Source organism: Pezoporus occidentalis, unplaced genomic scaffold, assembly GCF_034315485.1.
Source record: "Pezoporus occidentalis ecotype Australia unplaced genomic scaffold, CSIRO_AGI_Poc_V1 ctg50, whole genome shotgun sequence".
NCBI lineage: Eukaryota > Metazoa > Chordata > Aves > Psittaciformes > Psittacidae > Pezoporus > Pezoporus occidentalis.
In genome coordinates, this window is record NW_026915836.1 from 4,051,965 (window position 1) to 4,074,938 (window position 22,974).

General features: G+C 42.3%; 1 protein-coding gene across 1 annotated transcript in view; it reads right to left on the bottom strand.

Moving 5' to 3' along the window:
• Nucleotides 1-22,974, bottom strand: part of PPP2R5A (protein phosphatase 2 regulatory subunit B'alpha) — a 46,802-nt gene that overhangs the window by 17,004 nt on the left and 6,824 nt on the right. The window contains exons 2-3 of the mRNA XM_062637101.1: nucleotides 9,745-9,941; nucleotides 3,866-3,967 (exon numbers count right to left, since the gene is read on the bottom strand). Of these exons, the coding sequence (XP_062493085.1) occupies nucleotides 3,866-3,967; nucleotides 9,745-9,941 (299 nt within the window). The remainder of the gene's footprint in view (nucleotides 1-3,865; nucleotides 3,968-9,744; nucleotides 9,942-22,974) is intronic.

Sequence of the window (22,974 nt, forward strand, 5' to 3'; positions counted from 1 at the left end):
ATTCGCATTTTCTTCTATATTAAGAATCTATTTTGTGGAAATAAGTTACCAAACACTTTACAGCACTGAGGGTAAAATTAAATGTTCCAACACCACGAAATTCCTAAAACACGTAAGAAAAATCTGCTCAGTGTTCCTGAAATTAAGTTACAGCTGAAAACTCCAAAAACGAAAAGTCATTAAAAAGCTGAACACAGAAACTGAAGGGTTTGGCTCAACATCAGGTTTCAATATCCTGGACACTCAAGTCAAACAACAGGACCCTCTGCAGATTTATCTTCATGTATTTAATCCTTTATATTTTGTAGTACATTATGTCTACCGAGTTCAAGTCCCCATTTGCTATGAAACCACAATACCCACAGATGGAAAAAGAGACAGGAGAGAGCGCTAGTGAGGGCCTGAGGTAGCAGAGAGACACAAGAAGCCAGAGCACAAGTCCTGTATTTTGGGGTTTATCAATGCACTACAATGTAGTACAATGCACTACCATGGCAGATGTGTAAAATACACACAAGACACCTCTTAACCAAGACAGAATTGGGAGGAAACATGTTGTATGTCCAGATACATTAACAGCTGCTTATGTTCTCAACACCTATTCTTAACTCCATGTTAAACTGGTTAGTAGTAATACTAAAATGTAAGTTAGATACATGAAGACATCACTGACTGGACTTCTAAATAACACCCACACAGAGCTGTGGTCATACCCACAGGCAGGTATCTGAACTATTACCGCACTGAGCTGAGAGCTAGTACCTGAGAAATTCAGGATTCTGAAGTTCACCTGAGGGAAGTGCTTGACAACACGTACTTTTTATCTAGAACATTTGAGATGAGTTACTTACACATAGCCTCACGGAGGGTATTGCTGTACCTGCAAAGCAGAAGCTCAGAAGCACAAGTTCCCCTTCACTCTCTCTTCCCCTCTGGCAGACGGTAACCAGAGCTTTTCAGATCAGCAGTTTACATGTATACAGATTTCATGTAACAATACTGTACTAAAACCTGGACAGCCTTAATTTGTCTTCTTGTGCATAAACACAGTAGCTGCACAAGAGACAACACAGGACAATTTTTAAAAGCTTGGTAATAGACAATCCAGAAACATATTTCTAAGTATTACCATACTCCAGCCTCTGCCTTGGAAAGAGAGAACCCATGACTCTTTCATGTCTTCAGCAATCACTGCACAGACAGCAGGATCAAGCGCAACCTCAGCAAGTTTGCAGGTGACGCCAAGCTAAGCGGTACAGTTGATGCACCCAAGGGAAGGGATGGGATCCAGAGGGACCTGGACAAACTTGAGAGATGGGCACATGTGAACCTCATGAGGTTCAACAAGGGCAAGTGCAAGGTCCTACACCCAGCTAAGGGCAAACCCCTCATATCAGTATGAACTGCAGGGCACCGTCCAATCCTACACATGCTTGAGGAAGCGTATTCAAACCTGACGGGATACAGCAGAATTGTCACGGGACAGAGCACCTTTTACAGGTGAAGACTAAATGGGTATGGTTCGTTTTCCCAAAAGTACAGGGGAAGGGAAGGACAATTGTGGCTTCTTTCCATAAATAAATACAGGGACTGCAATAAATATCAAGGAGAACTAAGTTAAAGCATAGCGCTGTAACATCTTGGTACAAGCTGTCCAAGATTAAGTTTAGGCTATCAACTACAATGGCATCCAATGGAACATCTCATCTATAAAACAGAACAAGTCAATACCAATCCAAGATCCTCCATACTTGATGACAACTTAAACTGTCACATGTCTCATTTCTGCTAGGGGAGAATATGCATTAGTAACCTTCTGGATGCTTCAGAGAAGCACATGCAAGTCCAGAATCATGACTGCTGCTACTGCTCTGAAAGACCTTTCAAACAGCATGCTCAAAAATCCAGTTTCTGAGCTGTAGCACAGGGAAGTTTGGTGCACTGTGGGAGTATTTATGCAATTCTGATGTGTACAGAATTGCCAAGCTTCCTGATAATCAGTACCACTGCTCCTACAGCAGGTACAGCTGGTAAAAGGTACCAAATAACTTTGGAAATCCTTGGGAAAGCCATGAAGCTTTACCTAGGGCATTTCAGGAAGCAGGCTGCAATGGCCACTTCTGGATAGTCAGCTTCTCCCTTCTCCTGCATATTGATGTTTGCAAACTTAAAATTATAACTATCACTAGAGACTACAAGGGGCCTACAAGGATCCTGGAGAGGGGCTCTTAATCAGGGACTGCAGCAACAGGACAAGGGGTGATGGGTTCAAACTGAAACAGGGCAAGTTCAGGTTAGATCTAAGGCAGAAGCTCTTCCCTTTGAGGGTGCTGAGGCGCTGGCACAGGGTGCCCAGAGAAGCTGTGGCTGCCCCATCCCTGGCACTGTTCAAAGCCAGACTGGACGGGGCTTGGAGCGACCTGCTCTAGTGGAAGGTGTCCCTGCCCGTGGCAGGGGGCTGGAACTGGATGCTCTTAAGGTCCTTTCCGACCCAAACCATTCTGTGACTCCATGAAACAAGAATGGATTCTATCCACAACTGATACTGACTGCTTTTACCTAAAACCAGAAAAATGAGAGACAGGTATGTTGAACCTCCTTGAGTTTAACCAAAGCATTATCATTGGAGATACTAAATCAGGGGAGGACTGTTGGATTTGGTCATTTTGGTTCTCAAAATCGGTTTGCTTGGGTCAAAAAAGTTATGCAATAACTCCTGTTACCTCTGGTGTTTCCATCTTCTTTCTCCCAGACATCACCAGAATGTTACTGCTTTAAGCAACCAATTCCACTAACCCTGCAACTCCCCAGGCTTCCAAATACATAGCAGCTGTAATGCCAACCTGTTCAACCTCGTTCGGCTGTTATAAACCATCTTGAGTGTTGCTTTAAAGCAACGCCTTCCAAATGGTACTCACGGTACTGAGTCTTAAGTTGTGACTACACACATTGGTAACTTACTAAGCCATTATCTAGCATGTTATTTTATAGACATGCCAGCAGATGCAACCAGAGAAGAATAAATATCCAGGTTTTTCTTTCTTTATTTTCCAGACAACTGGTACCCAACTGCCACATCAAGACAAAAATATCCATACCTCCCCTTCCCAAGCAGGTCTTCAGACTACAGCAAAAGTAATAATGTGGTCTGTGGAAGGGAAGAGGAGTAAGGATTGTGCACACCACCTTCCCCATGCCCAAAATCTGATGCTTCAAGTACTTTTGTGCTACTGGAAGGCAAATAATAAGTTATCAAACTCAGTCTTCTACCATTCGATAGCACATAAACTGTAACAGAAAGAGGAAAGCACAAACTGCTTCCATTGTGCTGAAGTGAGAAATCTATTGCAGGATGAACCACGAGTGCAGGAGAGGGAAATCCACAATCAATGACCAGACAGCCTGGCCAGAAGTCATTTAGAAAAAGGCTCCAAACCTCTTTCAGTTTCTCTTAGATAAGCCTAAAGCACAAGTGAACTGGTCACAGAAAGCACAAGTGAACTGGTCACAGAAAGCACAAGTGAACTGGTCACAGAAAGCACAAGTGAACTGGTCACAGAAAGCACAAGTGAACTGGTCACAGAAAGCACAAGTGAACTGGTCACAGAAAGCACAAGTGAACTGGTCACAGAAAGCACAAGTCCTTTTCTACACAACGAACTATAGTTTACTTATGACCTGAAGTGACCCAACATGTACAGTTTTACTCCTGAGAGACAGGGGTATTTTGAAGTCAGATGATGCCACTACTGACTGTAAGGGACACTTTCATGGCCCTTACACTCTTCCACCTTGTCCTGATATTAAGGTCCTTTCCTATCCAAGCCATCCTATGATTCCATGACTCTGTAAAAGGATCGCATACCTGTATGTGGGGCCATGAGGCTTCAAGAGTTGGTTCGTCTTCTTCTGGATCAAAATCTGGATTATCACTAGGTGGAAGTGTTCTGAAAATATTAGAACTAATCTGCAAGAGAAGAGAATTTCATTGTATCACTTCTTATGCTTGCACAGGTCACGCTCAGCAAAGTGCTGCTGGTGTCCTCACATTATGTGAAACAAAATCGTATTTAAAAACCCCAATATAACAGATAAATATTTTAATGCCCTTTTTATTATCTCATCCCCCCCCCCCCCCCAAAACTGCTAAATCCAAACAGCCAGAAATCTGAAACAGGCCAATGAAAATAATAAGAAAGTAACATTAGTCTTTCAACTGGGTTACAAGTTCGGAGCTGGACACGGTCACGTTTACGATTTTACTCTGAAACCAAGAACATTAAAAGAAAGTTGTAGTTTCCCCTTACAAAGAGCAATTTTCAACTCTGTGTCACCAAGAGCTGGTTTGACTGGCACAGAGAAGCTGTGGCTGCCCCATCCCTGGCAGTGTTCAAGGCCGGGTTGGACACAGGGGCTTGAAGCAAGCTGCTCTAGGGGAAGGTGTCCCTGCCCGTGGCAGAGGGTTGGAACTGGATGATCTTAAAGACCTTTCCAACCCAAACTATTCCATAATTCCATATAAAACAATAAATACAGCATGACTAGCCATTAATTATTTTAACAGAGCTCTCCACATCTAAGGCACACAACCCCCAAAATAGCTTTGATTTCGGAGTTCTTCACTTAATTTCAAGCTATTTCTCACTTTAAAGTCAGAACTGAAAAACTGTTTGCAATCTTTCACCTTTCATGATTTCAAGCTGTTCACAGTTTTGGGCAGTCAGAAATATATTAACAATTGTAAATGTCTGACTTAATACAGAGTAACTTTGGACAAAAACCTAAGAAAAATAGCTACCAAGTTACTTGAAGATGGAATTGTCAAATCCAATTCAAAAGGGCAAGTTTGAAAAGGTTTCTTTAGGGATTTTTTAAGTATACATTAGTTTGGAGAGAAGACCAACCTTTCAGATGGCAAAAGAAAAAGAAATGGCATCTCTTCTGCCAGATGTAACATACTGGATTTTAAGCCTCTTTATCATGAACAGAAGAGAACATAGAGTTCGTTTCTGCATTTTCAACTGGTTGTTCACTTGTAGCCCAACTTTTCCGATCATCTTTCAAACCCTTTATGCTTGTAACCAAATCTGCTTCAAATAGCTGCTAACCACCCAAGCCTATTGAGCACCACAGAAAATGCAAGTCTGCAGCAAGTGCTGCTGCACAGCTCCCAGGGAGTCTCCAAGGTGTTTGAAGAATCTGGCAAAAGGACTCGAAAAGATCCTGAAGTCACCCAGCTGGCTCTGCACTGAGGAATCAGCTGCCTCATTAAACAACATACAAAGCTATTGCATAAACTGACTTTTCATTTCCTCCTATGTGCCTCATCCTGTGTCATGTCACTGTCTGTACTGTTGGTACATGGTAAATCTGCAGACACCGCTGCTCTCTGGAGTAGAAGAGCAATGATGTTCTGTATGGATGGGCACTACAGCAGTCTCCTTGTCTACTGCATAGCAGGAAAAACCCAACCTGAAACAGTACAGTTGTCCTTTAAAGGGACTGGGGGCTCCGGAACACAAGAGAAACTGGGGGGAAAGAAGAAGGAAATAGGACTCTGGGAGAAGGAGAAGTTTAATCAAGCCCAAAATCCAAGGCTAGTTCTGTTATTTGATACTCTTAGCAGGTATTCAACAAAACCATCAACATACAAGTCAGTCCCTTACAGAGGCTTCCCCACCTCTCCTTACAAGTCTTCTGGTAACAGCGCTTGAAAACACATCCTTATATTTCTAGAGGCATCTTGCTGAAATGGCCCAGTCAACCTTTGACCACAGAACCTCAGTGTAGAGAAAACAACAGTTTCAAGGCCAAATCTAAGGTACTACCTACTGAACATACTTGTGCAGCAGAAACGAAGAGTAAGACTCTTGGCCAGATCTGCAGAAAACTAATGCTATGATTTTCAGAGCATTCAGTGCTTCTCCTGGTACGATCAGCCTCCTGAGAACTAAGAATGAACTGGGTACAACTTTTATGTACAAGCCTGTCTCCCTAAACCCAGAGTCCATTTACTTCATTATGTTTTGAATACTTTGCTTCCTGTCTCCTTTGATTTTTTCTAACGTCTTGCTAACAGTACTGATCAAAAATGTGGCTTGGGTTAAAACCCCCATTATTTTTCGATTGGCAAATTCTTCTCTATATCCTCTTACATTATTTAAAACATCCATTTTCTTTTGTAAGCGGGGTCTTATCCCAAAATTGTGATTTGAGAAATACAGATCCTAAAAGGCTTTTACAGCTGGAGAGGTTTCCACGGAAGCCCAGCATTAGCTTCCTCAACTAAATCTCAGAAAGCCTGGTGCCAGTGACATCTGAAAATGTGCTACTTCATGTATTAAGATACAGCAATTCCATTTTATTAGAACAAGAAAGAAAAATCTCCCTTATTATACTGGAGCAAGTTTAGAGGAGGCCACAGGGATGCTCAGGGGCTGGAGTACCTGCCGTATGGAGACAGGCTGAGAACACTGGGGCTGTTCAGCCTAGAGAAGAGAAGCTGTGTGGAGACCTCAGAGCAGCTTCCAGTGTCTGAAGGGGGCTACAAGGATGCTGGAGAGGGACTCTTCATCAGGGACTGCAGCGAAAAGGGGTGATGGATTCAAACTGAAACAGGGGAAGTTCAGGTTAGATCTAAGGCAGAAGTTCTTCCCTGTGAGGGTGCCGAGGTGCTGGCACAGCGTGCCCAGAGAAGCTGTGGCTGCCCCATCCCTGGCAGTGTTCAAGGCCAGGTTGGACACAGGGGCTTGGAGCAACCTGCTCTAGCTGAGGTGCCCCTGCCCACGGCAGGGGGTTGGAACTGCATGATCTTAATGTCCTTTCCAAATGAAACCCATCTGGGATTCTATGATTACCTGTGCACTTCCCAATGATCTAAGCTTCTAGAGAGACAGAAGATTCAATTCCAATTTCTGAGTGTGCAGATAGGAATAACAGATGGGGTTTGAAATGCTGAATTCCCAGCTCACGCAAGCTGCTGGGACACTTATTTACACTGGATTTTGATATGCTGGTGGGGAACAAGAGGAGGCTGGCAGGGACAAGGAAATGGAGGAGTTGTTTACTGGAGGGGCATATCTGTTACACTCCCACACCTACAGGTTTGGGATAAAGGCTAGATAAAGGTTAGAGCCTGTAAACTTCCCAGGATGTTTTCAAACTGAACATATTCACAACACCAAACCCAGATTTGCTGTTGGCTTCAGAGTACTTCCAACTGAGAATTTCCAAACAGAGAAGACACTACTTTTAGATGACCAGAAAGGAGGTATTCTGGGGTACCTCTTCAAAACTGTTAAGTAAAACTCTTCCTCAGTTCTTAATTCAAAGGTTTTGGCACAGGAATTATACTGAAATCAGGTTGCGTGGGCCACCAAAAAGAATCTACAGCATGTCTTGCACATCTGCCTAAACAAAGGGGTTTGGGGGAAGTTTATGGCTTGAAGACATTGGTATCATTCCCACCAGTGCTCCCTACCTCAAGATCCAAGCAGGGACAGCTACACAAACCACTACTGCATGGTACTGGCTATCACGGTAACAGAGACTATGTGAAGGGAAGGAATGGTCAGAGCCCTCCTCACCTGCACAGACCTTGCCTACGCACTGGTCAGGAACAACACTTATTTTCCTCTTGATATCTGTAAGGGATTGTTGACTTTGCCCCCCCAAGACTTGGGCAGCTCCAAGGAAACTGGGCTGCTTCTTCCGCAAGCTGGAGGAAAGGTATCCCAGGCCTAGGGAAAGACAAAGGGGCTTTCTGCCACTGATGCCACTCTGGCTTTGTCAGGGAATATTTGGAGGCTGTTCATCCTTTACTACTAGTCAGATAATAGCAGGGTTTTATTAATGCTGAATTCTACTTTTTCACCCCAAAATCCACTATCCTTCAGACTCTGCAAAAGACCTCGAATGCTTTTTCTTTTAATGTAGTAATACTGTCCAAAATCTAAAGAATTAAACAGAAAAAGAAAAACCTTTTTTAAACCTCATTGAAATTTTACTACAAAGGAAGGCCTCAAGCCTGACACACGTGTTGTCTGGAGGAGAGACCCAGCCACAGCTCTTTCTGAAAGCTGGTACTTGGGCCTGATTCACAGCAAAGACCTTTGCTGTTGCCAGTTGCCTGGGAGACTAGAAATACTATTCAGGCTTGGAGGGATCTTTTGTCTCAAGCTCTGAAAAAGCTCTCACTGAGCATTTTAGGCCTTCTTCATTTTTGGTCACTTTAGTGGACAAAAGGAGGCAGAAATTTGTTATGGAAGGAAAACCAAGCATCCAGAGAGCTCAATCACTGGCACAACAATAACCTCAAAAGAACAGCTCAACACCACCTTATCTCCAAGAAAAGAAAACAACTGCAGAGTAAAAGAAAAGCTCCCTTCAACAAGTATGATAAGCTAGTTAGTATACTCTTTCTTCTAAGAAAAGGCTAGAGAGCACACAGGGTAAGAAAATACTGCAAGGGTTCAGGCTTGCTGCCACCAGCAGCAATAAAAAAGCCAGAGAAGAGGTGGACATGCTCTGTCCCTTCTGTTCTTGATTTTCTTGTGTAGAACACATTGAGGACAGAAACACAGGTCCTTTAAAAAAGCAAAACTATACACACACACACACACACCCAGTGTCCTAAATCTTTTGTAAAACTTACTAAGCACCTGATGAACCAGCCAAAATGATTAACAGGGTTTCAATAATTCCAGCCCTTCGGTACAATGGCACATTTTCACGCTTATTTCTATTAAAGATCTGGTATCAGCTGCTCAGAGAAAAAAAAAAAAAAAACAAAACCAAACAAAACCCAGTGAAAAACCTTAAGGAAAAAAACAGCTTGCATTGCATAGAAAACCACAAAAGACACAAGCCATATGTTTGAGCTGGTCTGCTTACGTTCCTGATAGCTACTTTTGAAGTCAGTGTTGTGTGTCTGTAAACTCAATTGAAGTTTAGAGAACCATTAGCCTGAGTGCACAGGCACTAAACAACATTCTTTCTACAGTGAACATTTCTAAAACAGACAGTTTTCAAGTATTCCAGATGATTGGCAAACATCCCTCAGTTAAGCTCCCTGTACATGGAGTACAGGCATAGCTGAAGCGTTGCTTAGGTAGCACATGAAAATGAATCTAACATACCTGGGAAAGTCAGCAGATAGTAACCACAACTATTTTGTTGCTTATTCAACAAGCCATTGGTAGAAACTGGACAGGATAAATCATCCCATGGTTTACAAGTCAAGCGAACCACTTAAAGACTACTCTAGCACAGCTCTCCAAGGCCAGAACAGTAACAGCCAGGCACAGAAAGTATTTACAAAGTAGAGCTGCTTCCCTACACTGATAAACCCTTCTGTTGACACTAGTACCCACAAGAATCTTTACTCGAAAACTTTAGCCTTCACTCTACTGCTATTCTTAAACAAACAGACAGGCAGCACTAAAATACTGCCTTTTTCTGAATGAGAACAACTTCAAAGCTTACCCAGACTGCAAGCATCTGCAATATACCTGCTCTTTCATTTTCATTAACCTGCATGCATTATATTTCAGCTAATAATTAAAACTCAGGTTGTTTTTACAAGCCTTTCTAAGCAATCTTGTAGACCAAGTTATCATTCATGAATTATACACTATATTGCATAAGCAGAATAACCAACAGCAAGCCCGAATTAGATGTCATCAGAGTCATAAACTGATTAAGATATCTTATTAACATTGAAAATATAATGAGCATTCTACATACCATTTTCACTATGTCAGCATAAGCTGATTCAACAATCACTCCACGATTCGTTGAAACATATTCAACCAGTTCATTCAGTGTTGCTCTCTTAATTTCTTTGCTTTTCAGGTCTGAAACAGAGTCCATGAAGTCAAAGAGGACACAACACTGTTGCAACTTCTGACAAAAAAGATCTTGCTGCTCACTGAAGGTGGCATCTATGAAAGAAAAACCAAAACCCAGCAGTTAAGCCCAGAGAAACAAACTCTGCATTGCTAAATCTCTTGTTGGCTAACATTTGCATTGCCATCAGTTTGTCACTATGGGGAATAGTATGTTCTGAAATGATATTGTCAAAACTGAAAATATCTGTTTAAGTATATTAGAGAATGACTCACTATTCTCAACCTGTGTTTCATACAAGAAATAAAGAGTAAACATATGGCAATAAATGTATTTATGGAAAATGAATTAACTTTATTTGAAATGTAGACATGAATAAGTACCAAGTCACTCTCATCAGAAGTCATACACACCAGCAGTGCATCATTCTAACCTCCCATTCATCCGATTTGGCTCATTCTGTTCCCTAATCCTTTATTATGTAACCTGGCTTAAAAACTGCAAAAGCTGCTTTAAAGGAACCTTGTCTTTTTACCCCAATACAAAATACTTCACATACTTTAGACCTCATGTGATAAATGTTTTCCTTAAGAATCACCTCCAATAATTCAAAAGGATTAACCCTGAATTTCCATGCTTTGGCCTAACTAATCTATTACAATCTTAGTCACATCAGGTTTACCAGCTTTTTGGCCTATTAAGACAACGTGTTTGGCTATGACTTGGCATTTTCATTTGAAAGTGCAGTTTCTGTCCAAGCTGATAAGCAAAATTCCTCCATTAGTATTTCACATTAGCTCTCAAAAAGGATGGATTAAGTACCATACACTTCAAATACTGTAACTGTTCAAAAGTTGCATGATGACAACAAAAGCAGCTATGGTTCTAACTGAGAAGTTGGTTTGGTTTAATGCATCTTTTGTTCTTGTTTTTTATTGGTTGCTGGGGTTCTAAGCCACTCCAGCAACATTGCATCACCTCATTTAGCAGTCAGTTGGGATTCCACTTGTTCTGGTGAAAGATTAGTTCTAATTTCATCTGCAAGAAAGGAATGTTCTCCCTCTGAAGCATTTTCAAGGCCTGTCAATCACCAGGCAACTAATCCCTTAGCTTCATGCATTCGCTGTAGTATTGATACTAGCACTCCTGCTCATCACAGGGAAATTATCAAGACAAGAAAAAGGCAATTGCCCTGTAAAACTGAATATGCAAGTCTCACTTCAAAATTCAAACAAACCACAGAAAGACCTCACGCTTCTCCTGATTGTTTTAGGATTATTCTTATTAAACCAACTTCATTTTAAGTTTTAAATTTAATAACTCACTCAGGTAATGCCAGTTCCTCAGGTTTCTTACCAAAACACCTTCCATTTAGTGGCTGGAACAACAGTGGGTTTAATATTCAGTCATTATCTGATAGACTTTTTGTTTCCATAAGCAAAAAGTAATTGCTACAAGGGACTGAAACCCCTCTGCTGCAATCCCAACTGCTCGCTCTGCCCTGAGAGTTCAAACACCGTAAGACTGTGGTGCTCCCTTCCACAGCTATGATCCTATGAACTGAGCAGAACAATTTCGGTGAGCTTTTGGAGAAAAGCTACCAATTGCTATTCCCTTGCAAAGACCAGTTCATACTTTGGATTGGTAATTCTCCCATGGCACCATTTTTCTGTGGAGTAAGTATCTTGCAAGCTGCTTATTTCACTCAGAGAACAAAGGTGTAAAATCATGAACATCAGCTGCAAAAACAGTTGTAAGTTACACAACATTTCAGCTCAGATCTAATACTCTACAGCGGATGGCATGAGTAAGTATTGTATCACAGCAATAAAGCAGCAACAGTGACATGCCGAGGATCAAATCCAAAATGCCTAATTTAAGGAAGCGATGCACGGAGGACAGCTCTCTGATACTAGCTCCAATGACAGCCAGGCTCAAACAAGAGTCAAACCTACTCTTTTCTTCCCTACAAAAACTTAGCTGAACTCCAAAGTGCAAAAACCCAGCAGTAAGCTGGCTGTATTTAGCTTATGTTCAATAAGACCAAGTGTCACTAATCAGTTTCCCAGCAGACGGCATCTGAGTGCTCCTAAGAGGGGTTAAAACAGACTAAAGATCTAGGGTTAAAAGCAAGTAATAGGAATTCAGACAAAATAATCAAATCACTTATTCCCTTCCCCAGAATATCAAAGAAACCCCTGCATTAGCCCCTTTCAGTTAGATATGAGTAACGGATCCTACCTCTCCTGCCATGCATCACCAGTCCATTTCATTAGCAATCTGATCCATCTCAGCTAGACATGTTTTCTCTAATGAAAAACTGCCCATTAATCTGGTTACTCTCATCATTTAAAGCAAAAACAAAGCAAATCTTCTTCTACACATATATCCATTTGCCATACTTACAAGGGGAATCATAAAGACCTCTACAAGAGGTGTGCACCCATGGTAATAAATCAGGTAATAAGAAAGCCAGATCTGTTGCATCAGCACTGCTCATCTTCATGTGCTCAATCCCTGCTTGACACATCATGCATTCGTCCCAGGAATGCTATCAGAGATACCATGGGAACTACCAAGTGATTTGGGAGAATGTGTCTGTCAGATAGTGCTCTGAACTTTTACAGCCTTGTATTTAACCATCTCACTATCCCAGCACAACAGAAGCTACACAAGTCTACACCACAGTAAAATCATATTGCAATGGTTTATCCCAGTTCTATGAATAAAATGAACTGTGGCACCGTAACTGCATCATACCAGAGCTTTTAGCTTTAGTAGTTTAACAACCTGTGTCATAAGACTTTAAAACCAGTTTAAATTTAATACCTATCAAGATTTACACCATACATCTGAAGCACAAGATAATGGCTTCTCTTCAAATACCCTAAATAACATAAGGACCGCAGAGGATAATGTAAGGAGGAAAGGGGAAAAAAAACACAAACAACCAAACCCAAACACACTCATAAGGAAGCCTGAAGCATTAAAAAGGGAACAAAAGCATTCTATCCTATCTAGAAGAGTGTCATATGCTAAAGCACACCCCAGAAAATAGTCTACACACCATGTGATCAAGGTGATAGAAATGCGATTGCCTCGACTTTGTCTTCTGCATGCGGCTCAACAGAAGTGTGATTTAGGACATTCTTTAAATCCACTGTTCTGTTCCTTGAGAAGTTGGTTGTAAGTTGATTTGAAGTCCTTGGGAAGGTAATAATGACATTTTTAGGCAGGCAGAGAAAGCTGATACTTAATCATGTGTTAGGAAATCCTAAAGACACTGATTTCCATCTGACACCAAAAGAGCTGCTGTAAACTATGATCCACTTTAACCATGCCTCTTTGTAAGGATATTCATTGCCTCTGGGCGTTTCCAGGCTAGATGGTAGAAAGTTTGCAACAGATGAAAACAGTTCATTTGGTCACTGTCCTTCGTAACACTGGAATTCTCAACAGACTGTTCCTACTACTTACAAAAACCTGACAATAGCCACAATATCAAAGGATAAAAAGTTACAAACAAGTTGAGTCGAAGTTCCTCTGAGCCAAAGTTATGAAACACTAAAACTGTTTCATTGCACAGATCTGTCTGTAAGTTGAATGCTTTCAATTTTTTAAGGTCATCACAAGTCTACCCATAGAATATTGAGTTAAAAGATGAATTTCTTTCCGGGAGGGCCAAAACAAAACATAGATAGGGACAGAGAGTTCACAATCACGGAGCTACCTCCCTGGCATGTAACTGGAGAGACAAACACCACCGTATCACCAGCCAGAGGACTACAATGACATCTTTCCACAGTATATTTATCTCTTACGTTTACAGGCCCTTCTCTTGGAAGGAAAGGACAGATTCTTCTTTCTCATTAAAACTGTTTTCCCAAGATCTTCTGTACAAAGCCAGAGAACCTAATGTAACGCTTGCTTCAGCAGCAGGAGCCAGAAGCTGAGTCCACAAAACCCCCTCTCTCAACTACACAAATTAGGAGCTCAAATACCATCCTTCCTTGCCAATGGAAAACAAACCCTCTCAAACATTTGCAACAAGTTCCCAGTGTTTTTTTTTTTATACCTCTAATTCAATATTTCTATTTTTCCCTGAAAAAGCTACCCTAGAAGATGCAGAAGCCAGAGAAACGACCATGAAATTTTCCTCTTAAAGCAGTCCACACACAGCCCTTTCCAACACTTAGGGGACAGTGCTCTTATGGAATGAAGTACTGCATCTCTCCTTACAGTAAACGGGGTAAGGAGAGATGGCAATCCTACACTTCTACATAATTCCCTGACAAATTGAAACACAGACAAGGACTGATACGTGACAAGGATCATGCCACAGTTATGTTACGTACTCCACAATGCGAAGTTCAACATTTAGTCTTTGCTGTCTGGTTACATTTACTGTACTATATGCAGCTGTACTCAACAGTGAAGGGATGTGCCAGAGCAGAATGAAGGCATAACAGACATGGAGAAAGAAGAACATTACTATGAGAATCAAGCGTTTGGGTTTGTTTGCTTGTTTTCTTTCTTTCTTCACATCACTGAATTACCAACACTTGTACAAGCTCTTTTCAGTTTGGTATTAGTTTGGAAAGGGTTAGTCTGGTAAACTCCGCCCCCGCCTACATAAATCAAGGCGAGTCCTGTTTAATCTAAATTTAAGGTTTATTTTTGCCCTGGGAAGTTCTTGTGTGCATTGTGATCTCTCATAGAATCTGAGTGTCAGTGGTTATGTTCTAGACATGATAAACCATTACGAAATGGAGTTTTGATGTTACAACAGGGGACAGACGGTGTGTTTCCAGGCTCTCAGAAGCCTGCATCTTGAGCTTGACAGGCAACAGCATAGTTGGCCAACAATGAAGAGGAAAGAAGTCTCCCCCGACTACTCCTTTGCCATTTATTCCTCTCTTCCCTCCTCTGCTCTCAGTCACGTCCATCCCTCAACACTGCCTCTGGAACCTGTCAGACTCCTCTGTGAGCTGCTTTAACTCAATAACGTGGCTGTATTAGTGAGGTTAAATGGCTTCTGGAGGGGCCTGATGTGCCCTGGAACAAGACTAGTGATGGGAGCAAATACTCCTTTCAGCTGCAGTGAGCTGTTTGCTAGCTCACTCTGTAACCACATCACCCAACTCTAGAAGTATGAGAACTGAAAAATCTTACTCACACATTAAGTGAGCTACTTTTCTGAATAATAAGTTTGGGGTTATGTGGGGTTTTTTAAATTACTTGTTTCGGTTTTAAGTTCCTTTTTAAAGGAAAATGCAGCCCCTGTATAAAATCATCACAATATACTTGGCTATACTGGTAGTCTACAATATTCTCCAGGAGCACCATACACCCATAACAGAAGCTTTTGGTAACTCAGCAGCCCACCTGAAACTGCTGGGGCTACTCAGACGAGCACTCATGCAGCACCTTAGGTATCCAAGGAGTCTTGTCACCAGTATTTTCAGGTCTTCCATGCAGAAAAACTCTGCCACCCTAAGGAATAAGTACCATTTCTTAACAGACATGGGTTGCAGGTTTCCCCCTCCATTCAGAGTTTAACAGCATGAATTTTCACATTACCTGTTACCCCAATGCCTACAGCTGAACTCTGGAAAGGGCTGAGTAAGTTCCTCTGTGTGTTTTCAGTCAACAGAGCTCTGGCCTTCCAGGTCAGATAGAACAAGATTATGCATCTTAAAAGTCATCCAAGTCCCTACACAGTAGTATGTTTGCTCACAAGAGGAGTTTAGTAGACAACAGGGTAGAATAGTATTCTCAAACTCTAGGCTACAAGGAAATTCATACTACATATAGGAGATAACCAAAACAAAACTTGGCACAGAACTAAAGGTACAGAAGGCATTTTGGTCAATCCTGTCTAGGACCTGTGTGCCCATACTAACCAGCTCTTCATTTCAGAAATCAAAACGACTGCAAAGGAGCAATCTGAGATAAGGAGCAGAGCTGAGCTTTTGCTGTGCTTCACCAGGAATTGCAGTGATAGGACAAGAGGTAATGGGTTCAAACAACTTAAACAGGAGAAGTTCAGGTTAGATAAAAGGAATAGGTTGCCCAAAGAAGTGGTAAATGCTCCATCCATGGCAGTGTTCAAGGTCAGGTTGGACAGAACCCTGGGTGTCGTGGTTTAAACCCAGTCAGGTAACTTGTTCACTCACTCCCAGTGAGTGGTGCCGAGCTGACAACAATCGAGGTCCGTGTCCCCCCCCCCCACCGGGGCTCTCCCCTTCCCCGCTCCCGGAGGAACGGGGAGGAGGATCGAAAGAGTGCAACTCCTACGGGTTGAGACAAGAACAGTCCAGCAACCAATGTACAGCACAAATCACCACCGCTACTATCAACTACAACAATGATAAGGGAAAATAACAAGGGAAGAGAATACGATACCACCGGCCAAGAAAACGAGTTCCACCCGGAAGCCCGTGTCCTTCCGGGTAACTCCCAGTTACCCCTCACCCCGGCCATGACGTGCTGTGGTATGGAATACCTCCCTGGCTAGCCCGGGTCAGGCGCCCCATCTCTGCTTCCTCACAGCTTCCCCTCCTCCCTAGCAGAGCATGAGCCTCACAAAGTCCTTGGTCAGGGTAAACATCACTTAGCAACAACTGAAAACATCGGCTTCACCAACACTGTTCTCAGGCTGGAAGTCAAAACACAGCACTGCACCAGCTACCACAAAGGAAAAAACATGACTGCTACTGCTGAACCCAGGACACTGGGCAACATGGTCTTGTGTGAGACGCCCCTGCCCATGGCACTGGATGATCTTAAGGTCCTTTCCAATACTAATTATTCTATGATTCCCCTTACAGGCAAACTACTCTGCAGACAGTGGTCATGCAGGACTTCCACTAAGAGATCCGCATGAACAGTACTTTAAACGTACACTGTGACACCCTACTGCCCCTGTAACGCATGATTTATCTAAGTTAACATACACCTTTCTCCAACCAGCTGTGCAAAGTTACATTAAAACTGCCCAAACCAACCAACCTGGTAAAAATCATCCAAGTAAACCTCCATTTCTCTTTTGAAATTGATAAGAAATCAGAACGTTTTCTCATTAGAATAGTCTGGATTTAAGATTAATTCTGTGATGCATGCCAAGGGAAAAGGGGGAAAAGAAAGAAAAAGGGGAAAAAAGAAGAAAGGGGAAAAAAAGAAGAAAGGAAAAGGGGGAAGAAATGAAGAAAGGAAAAAGAACGTTTATGAAGTTACAAAGGCGAGGCTATAGACAATTTGAAGTGTCTTACTAGAAGCACTCCTGGCAAGCTCTCTTCCATCCAGTAACAGATATTGTTTGTTCAGTCTCACATCTGCCACTGCACGTGGCCAGCAGTTGACCTTAACAAATCAGTCCTGAATTTGAAAAGCCTATGCTGATCTAACAACATCTGTCACAACTGCTGTGCCGTGACTCCTTGCAGTGATGGGAAACTGCAAATGTCTTATCTTGATTGTTTCTACCACCTTCCAAGCCTTCTTATAATCGCATGGAGTTAAGAATTTCCAGCTACCACATTAAATCCCCCAATTTTCATGAAGATTTCAGTCAACCAAGATACTTTGTACAGTAAGAAAGTACCCTGCTGAAGTGCTTTCATCTCAATAGCTTATTTTGCGCTCTCTAGTTACAGAAAGCAACATGCAGTCAGATGCAGGAAGTAACAGAAATTATTCTCTTGGTTCTCAAAAAGGCAGTAAGCCTCTAGTAACCAGGTCTGCCGAATTCACCTCATTTCTACCATGCTTTCCCAAAAAGGAGAATTAAAGCACCACTGATTCCTTAAACACTCAAAAACCTCAAACATACCAAAGACTGGAATCAGAACGTAAAAAAAACAAACAAACAAACAAACAAAAAAAAACAACAAAAAAAAAGTCATCCTTAACGAAGTATGGAACTCCAGTACCACAAAGGTTTCCTCAAGAGCACACCACCGGTTCAGACTGTAACTGAAACTCAGCTCCATGCACGAACAAGAAAGGTAGAAAGTAAGAATATTGTCCAATGACCTGACACAGCTGAACCAGTGCTGCCTGTGAAAGCACTGAGGAGTTGAGCAATTTGTGCTGTTCAGAGCGATACCATCTTTATTACAAAAGGCAAAGAACTTTGACTTCTTACACAGCTGAAGTGTCCTTTTTCAAAACCCATTATGCTACTCCTCTTGCATTTGAAAGCAGCTTTCTTCCACACTAAGCCAACTGTTATGCTCCCCCAGCGCATTTGTTTTTGCATTTCATTTCTTGTATCGGCAAACACTGCTACTGTATTTGCTGTCTATGTTTCAAAATCACCAAGCAGTTTTAATGCCAGGATGGGCCTATCTTGAATATAACCAGAGACTTAGAGGTTAGTGATCCTGCCCCTCCACACTATTCTTGTGAGACCCCACTTGCAGCACTGTGCGCAGTGTTGGTGTCCTCAGCATAAGGACATGGAGCTGTTGGAGCAAGTCCAGAGGAGGCCACAAGGATGATCAGGGGCTGCAGCACCTGCCATATGAAGACAGGCTGAGAACATTGGGGCTGTTCAGCCTGGAGAAGAGAAGCTGCGTGGAGACGTCAGAGCAGCTTCCAGCGTCTGAAGGGGGCTACAAGGATGCTGGAGAGGGACTCTTCATCAGGGACTGCAGCAACAGGACAAGGGGTGATGGGTTCAAACTGAAACAGGGGAAGTTCAGGTTAGATCTAAGGCTGAAGCTCTTCCCCGTGAGGGTGCTGAGGCGCTGGCACAGGGTGCCCAGAGAAGCTGTGGCTGCCCCATCCCTGGCACTGTTCAAGGCCAGGTTGCACACAGGGGCTTGGAGCAACCTGCTCTAGTGTGGGACATCCCTGCCTGCGGCAGAGGTTGTAAGTGGATGATCTTAAGGTCCTTTCCAACCCAAACCATTCTGTAATTCTATGATTCTCTCTTGCATGCAAGACATTAGCCCAGACAATGTTTACACTGGGTTGATGAAGGTGTATTAGTGATCTTAGAAAGAAGAACCTTGCCTCTTTAAGGAAATAGTGATAAATCCTATCACATAATTAACATGCACAGCCAGGTGGTCATTAAACTGGGAAAGAGGGGACAGTAATTGATTTCCGGACTAGTAAATGCCTTCTCAGAAGATGTGAATACGGAGAGACAGCAACCTTTAACTTCAAACGATCGAAGTTGATACAAACACCTGAGAATTCAAACTGCTTTCCCAAACCAGAAACACAGCTCCTACAGAGCATACTGAAATGCAACACAGGTCTTTGTTACGGTAAAACACACATGCTTCCAGGAATTCCTCCTAATAAAAGGGCAAACAAAGGTGAAAAAGTCCTGGGTGTATAAACAGGTCCTTTCTTTAGAGTCTAACCCGGGTTACACAGTACCAGTGGCAAGCTGAAAGCACCCCCAGAGAAGCTGGTACACAACAACCTGTTACTCCCAGTAACTCCCTCATGCGCCAGGAAAATGAACCAGCACCAAAACCCAGATTACACAGAAAGGGAAAAGGCTACAGAGGCTGTGACAAGGTGGACTCCAGGAACTGCTTCACATTGTTCTGATTCTTAGCAGGGTAAATCTGAACAGCTTTGCTCCCTATTTTACTGCTCCAAGCCCAGCAGCTGTAGTAGCCTCTACGTACATTACACCAGGAGACAAAGACAGCTGAAAAGCAGTTGACGAGGTTGTGTGCCACACAGACTCAGCCAAAACTGCAGCTCAGTACTCACTACACAGTGCTGTATCAAAGCCATTCCCTAGTCACAAAACGTCAACACTTTGCATGACCAGAACCAAAGAACCAAACCAAACTGATCTGCACTTTCTAAGCTTGAAAGGACAGAAACTGTTTTTCAATTTAAGTTCCCTTTTTGTCAAGTCAACTGCCAAACCCCTGTCTGACTGAAATGATGGTATTTTATAATGAGTGAACATTGATAAGTATGCCACAAGTGGATCTGGTCTGGGATATTGGTTTTAAATATATTAACTTGTATTCTTCCCCAATCATCCCCTCACCTTATTGAAGCATAAAGCTCATTTTGGGTAAGATGCTGAAGTTGCTCCAGTTTGACATCACATTGGAAAATGCAAGTTGACATTACAAATTTGTGCTTTCCCAGAAACTGAAGAAACACGTTGTTTTCACAGGGCAAAATCAGTGCTGAGTGCAATGTAAAAATACCTTTTCTTTGAAACCAAGGAGTACCTGCTGTTAATACTTCAGAGAAGCACAGAAACTGATTCTGCAGTTCATGTAGCACTTAGCTGTTACAAATGTGTGAAGGGGATGTACAGGGAAGTAACTTAATAGGAAATCTGCGCCAGAGGAAACGGCAATCTGGCTTTTCAAAAGCCAAGGGAAAAAAATTCCTCTGCCCTGGAATCCCTGTAAAGCCAGGTGGAAGTTACAGGTATTGGATTAATTCTTCAGATAAATATGCACTTTAAGAATAGGCTGAACCAGTGTTTCTTAATTTTCGGTTTTCTGAGGCAGATGAGCTACTTTACAGTAAGGGGTATAGTTAGTTCTTCCTTACAGTAGGAAGAACTGAGATTAAATTCAACTGGAAACACAGGTGAAATCCTGGTTCTGCTGCATTCAGTGACCCCACTCCCACTGACCTCAATGGGACTACACCATCCTGAGAGGATGAATATTCAGGCACTTGCAGGATGTCTTTACCCACTTCACTTAAACATTTAGCCTCCTGAATAAAAGGTTGAGCTACTTTTCTTGTCAATTTTAACCATACTCTAAGAGTTCTATTAAAAACTGTAAACATGAAGCATTCGTTAAAAAGGGATCCTACACATAAGTATATTCCCATTTGGCAAAATCTCTTGACTGCTTTTAAACTGAATTTACACAGTTTTGATGCCCTGAGTTTATTTTGCTCCTGCTTCCTACTCTTAAGGGAAAATACACAGCAATATAAATCACTACTCCTTGTCCTTCCTGGCTGTACTGTGGGACCCAGCCTACACCTCTTTCAGGGTTCCCACACTTGCATCTGGATTTTGCATCTCAAAATAATGCCTGGATTCTGCTTCCCTATGGAATCCAACAGTGCTGAAGTGCACAAAGCGATTTCACATCTAGAATTCAAAATCTAAGTTCAAGTCTCATCATTTGTTGCTGTTACAAGTAGCGTGGAACCAAAACTTATGCTGCTTAACTGTCTTCAGTCTTACATGTATGCCACACTTTCAGCACAGGAGTCTGAATAAGAAACATCATACACTTGCCAAAAGCTTTACCCAGTTACACTAAATGGAACTCCTTTTTCTTTTTAAATCCGTTTTATTCCCCTACACTTCCCCACAGAATTTTACTTGAGGAGACACTAAGAAAATAAAAGCTGTGGTTTTATTTTTTAAAGGCCCAACCATCTACAGAGCCAAAGTAACCTATTAAATCACTTCTGAAAGTTGCCTTGTTATGCTCGTTCTCAAATACAGCAAGAGCTGAAATAGAGCTGTTCCCCCTTTCATATTCAGACAAATTGCTGTGACTTTTATTCCTGCTCTTCTTCAGAATCATAGAACAGTTAGGGCTGGAAAGGACCTTAAGATCACTGCACCATGCTACACTGCCCTTTTCTACCCTTACTCACCCCACCTCCTCTTTCTGTTCTTCTGAGAAGATCGACAGTGCTGCTTTTGCTTCTTATTCACAGCTTGACAGCTCTTCAAGTGTGTCATGGTCTTGGACATAAACTGACTTGGGTATCAGTCAGTACTTTGAAAAAGCAAAGCTGTGTAACATACTGAAAGTCTTCCTGGTATGGTAGGGAGTAGCTGTAATGTCTTCAATTCTCAAGGGTTTAAAAATCACTTATTAGAATTATAGTATCTTGAATGTACATGTGCAAATAGCATTTTTGTTGTTACTCACACCTTGACGTCCCAGCTCCATAGCAAAATTCATACTTCTCTTCTGAACCCTACCTTATCCATGAAGCTGACAAAAGCTACCAATGTCACCAAGCATAGCCTTTTCCCTTCACCATATTCACAGCAGCAATACATACTGCTGCTTTAGCAGGCTACAAGTCACCTACAATTCTGATCAGACTGTCTCTTCCCATAGCCTCCATACCCTTAAAATACTAAGGCCTAGTATCCTGCATCTGCATTTCACTGGCCTTTCTCAGCTTTACTTCCCCTCCCTTCCCCAAACATGTAGTGGCCAGCTACTCAACACAGTGAAAGTGAATTTTGTGCTCTACTCATGGTTATGTTCTTGTTTTTAAATTCTCAAGACCCTCATTTTGTGAGCCAACTCATCTGCAATCAATTCCTGATGTACAAAACAAAAGCCCTGAGCCCACAAAGTTTCAGGAAGACCATGTGAAGTTCAAAAACCATGGCTGCAAGGGAAACTACGAAGATGCTAGAAGACAGTATGACAAGAAACGTTTCCAGTAAGTTTCATGGCCAGCAGGAATGCCGAGACTTTAAATACTGAGCTTACTACAGCTACTGGACAGGAGGTAGCTTCTGCAGTCTCTTTCCACTCAAGCTTCTTTAACCAGCCCACCACTTGCACACTATTCCCTCACCAGTAACACACTTCTGGGCTCCTTGCCTGTAAAAAAAGACAAGTTTTCCATACACCTAGTTGCTGTGCCTAGCAGCATTACAGGCAAGAAAACCAAAGGAAAGCCATGCACAGCAGCCTCACACAGCATAGTAGGTGAGAGTAGCTTACCTTCAAGATAGATACTTCAGTAGATATAGAATAGCACAGTAACTACTGAATCAGTCTTATTACTGACCTGCAACAGGTACTGAGCATGTTTGGAAATTTGCAATAAACTGTATCTTCGTCAAGAACTACATGCTAAGCTCTGAAGCACAGCAAACATTAAGCCTCAAGGCAGTTGGTTTTTTAGAATCACAGGATGGTCTGGGCTGGAAAGGACCTTAAAATCATCCAGTTCCAACCCTCACACTACACCATGTCACCCAAGGCTCTGTCCAGCCTGGCCTTGAACACTGCCAGGGATGAAGCACTTACAACTTCTTTGGGCACTCTGTGCCAGCACCTCAGCACCCTCACAGGGAAGAACTTCTGCCTTAGATCTAACCTGAACTTCCTGTTTCAGTTTGAATCC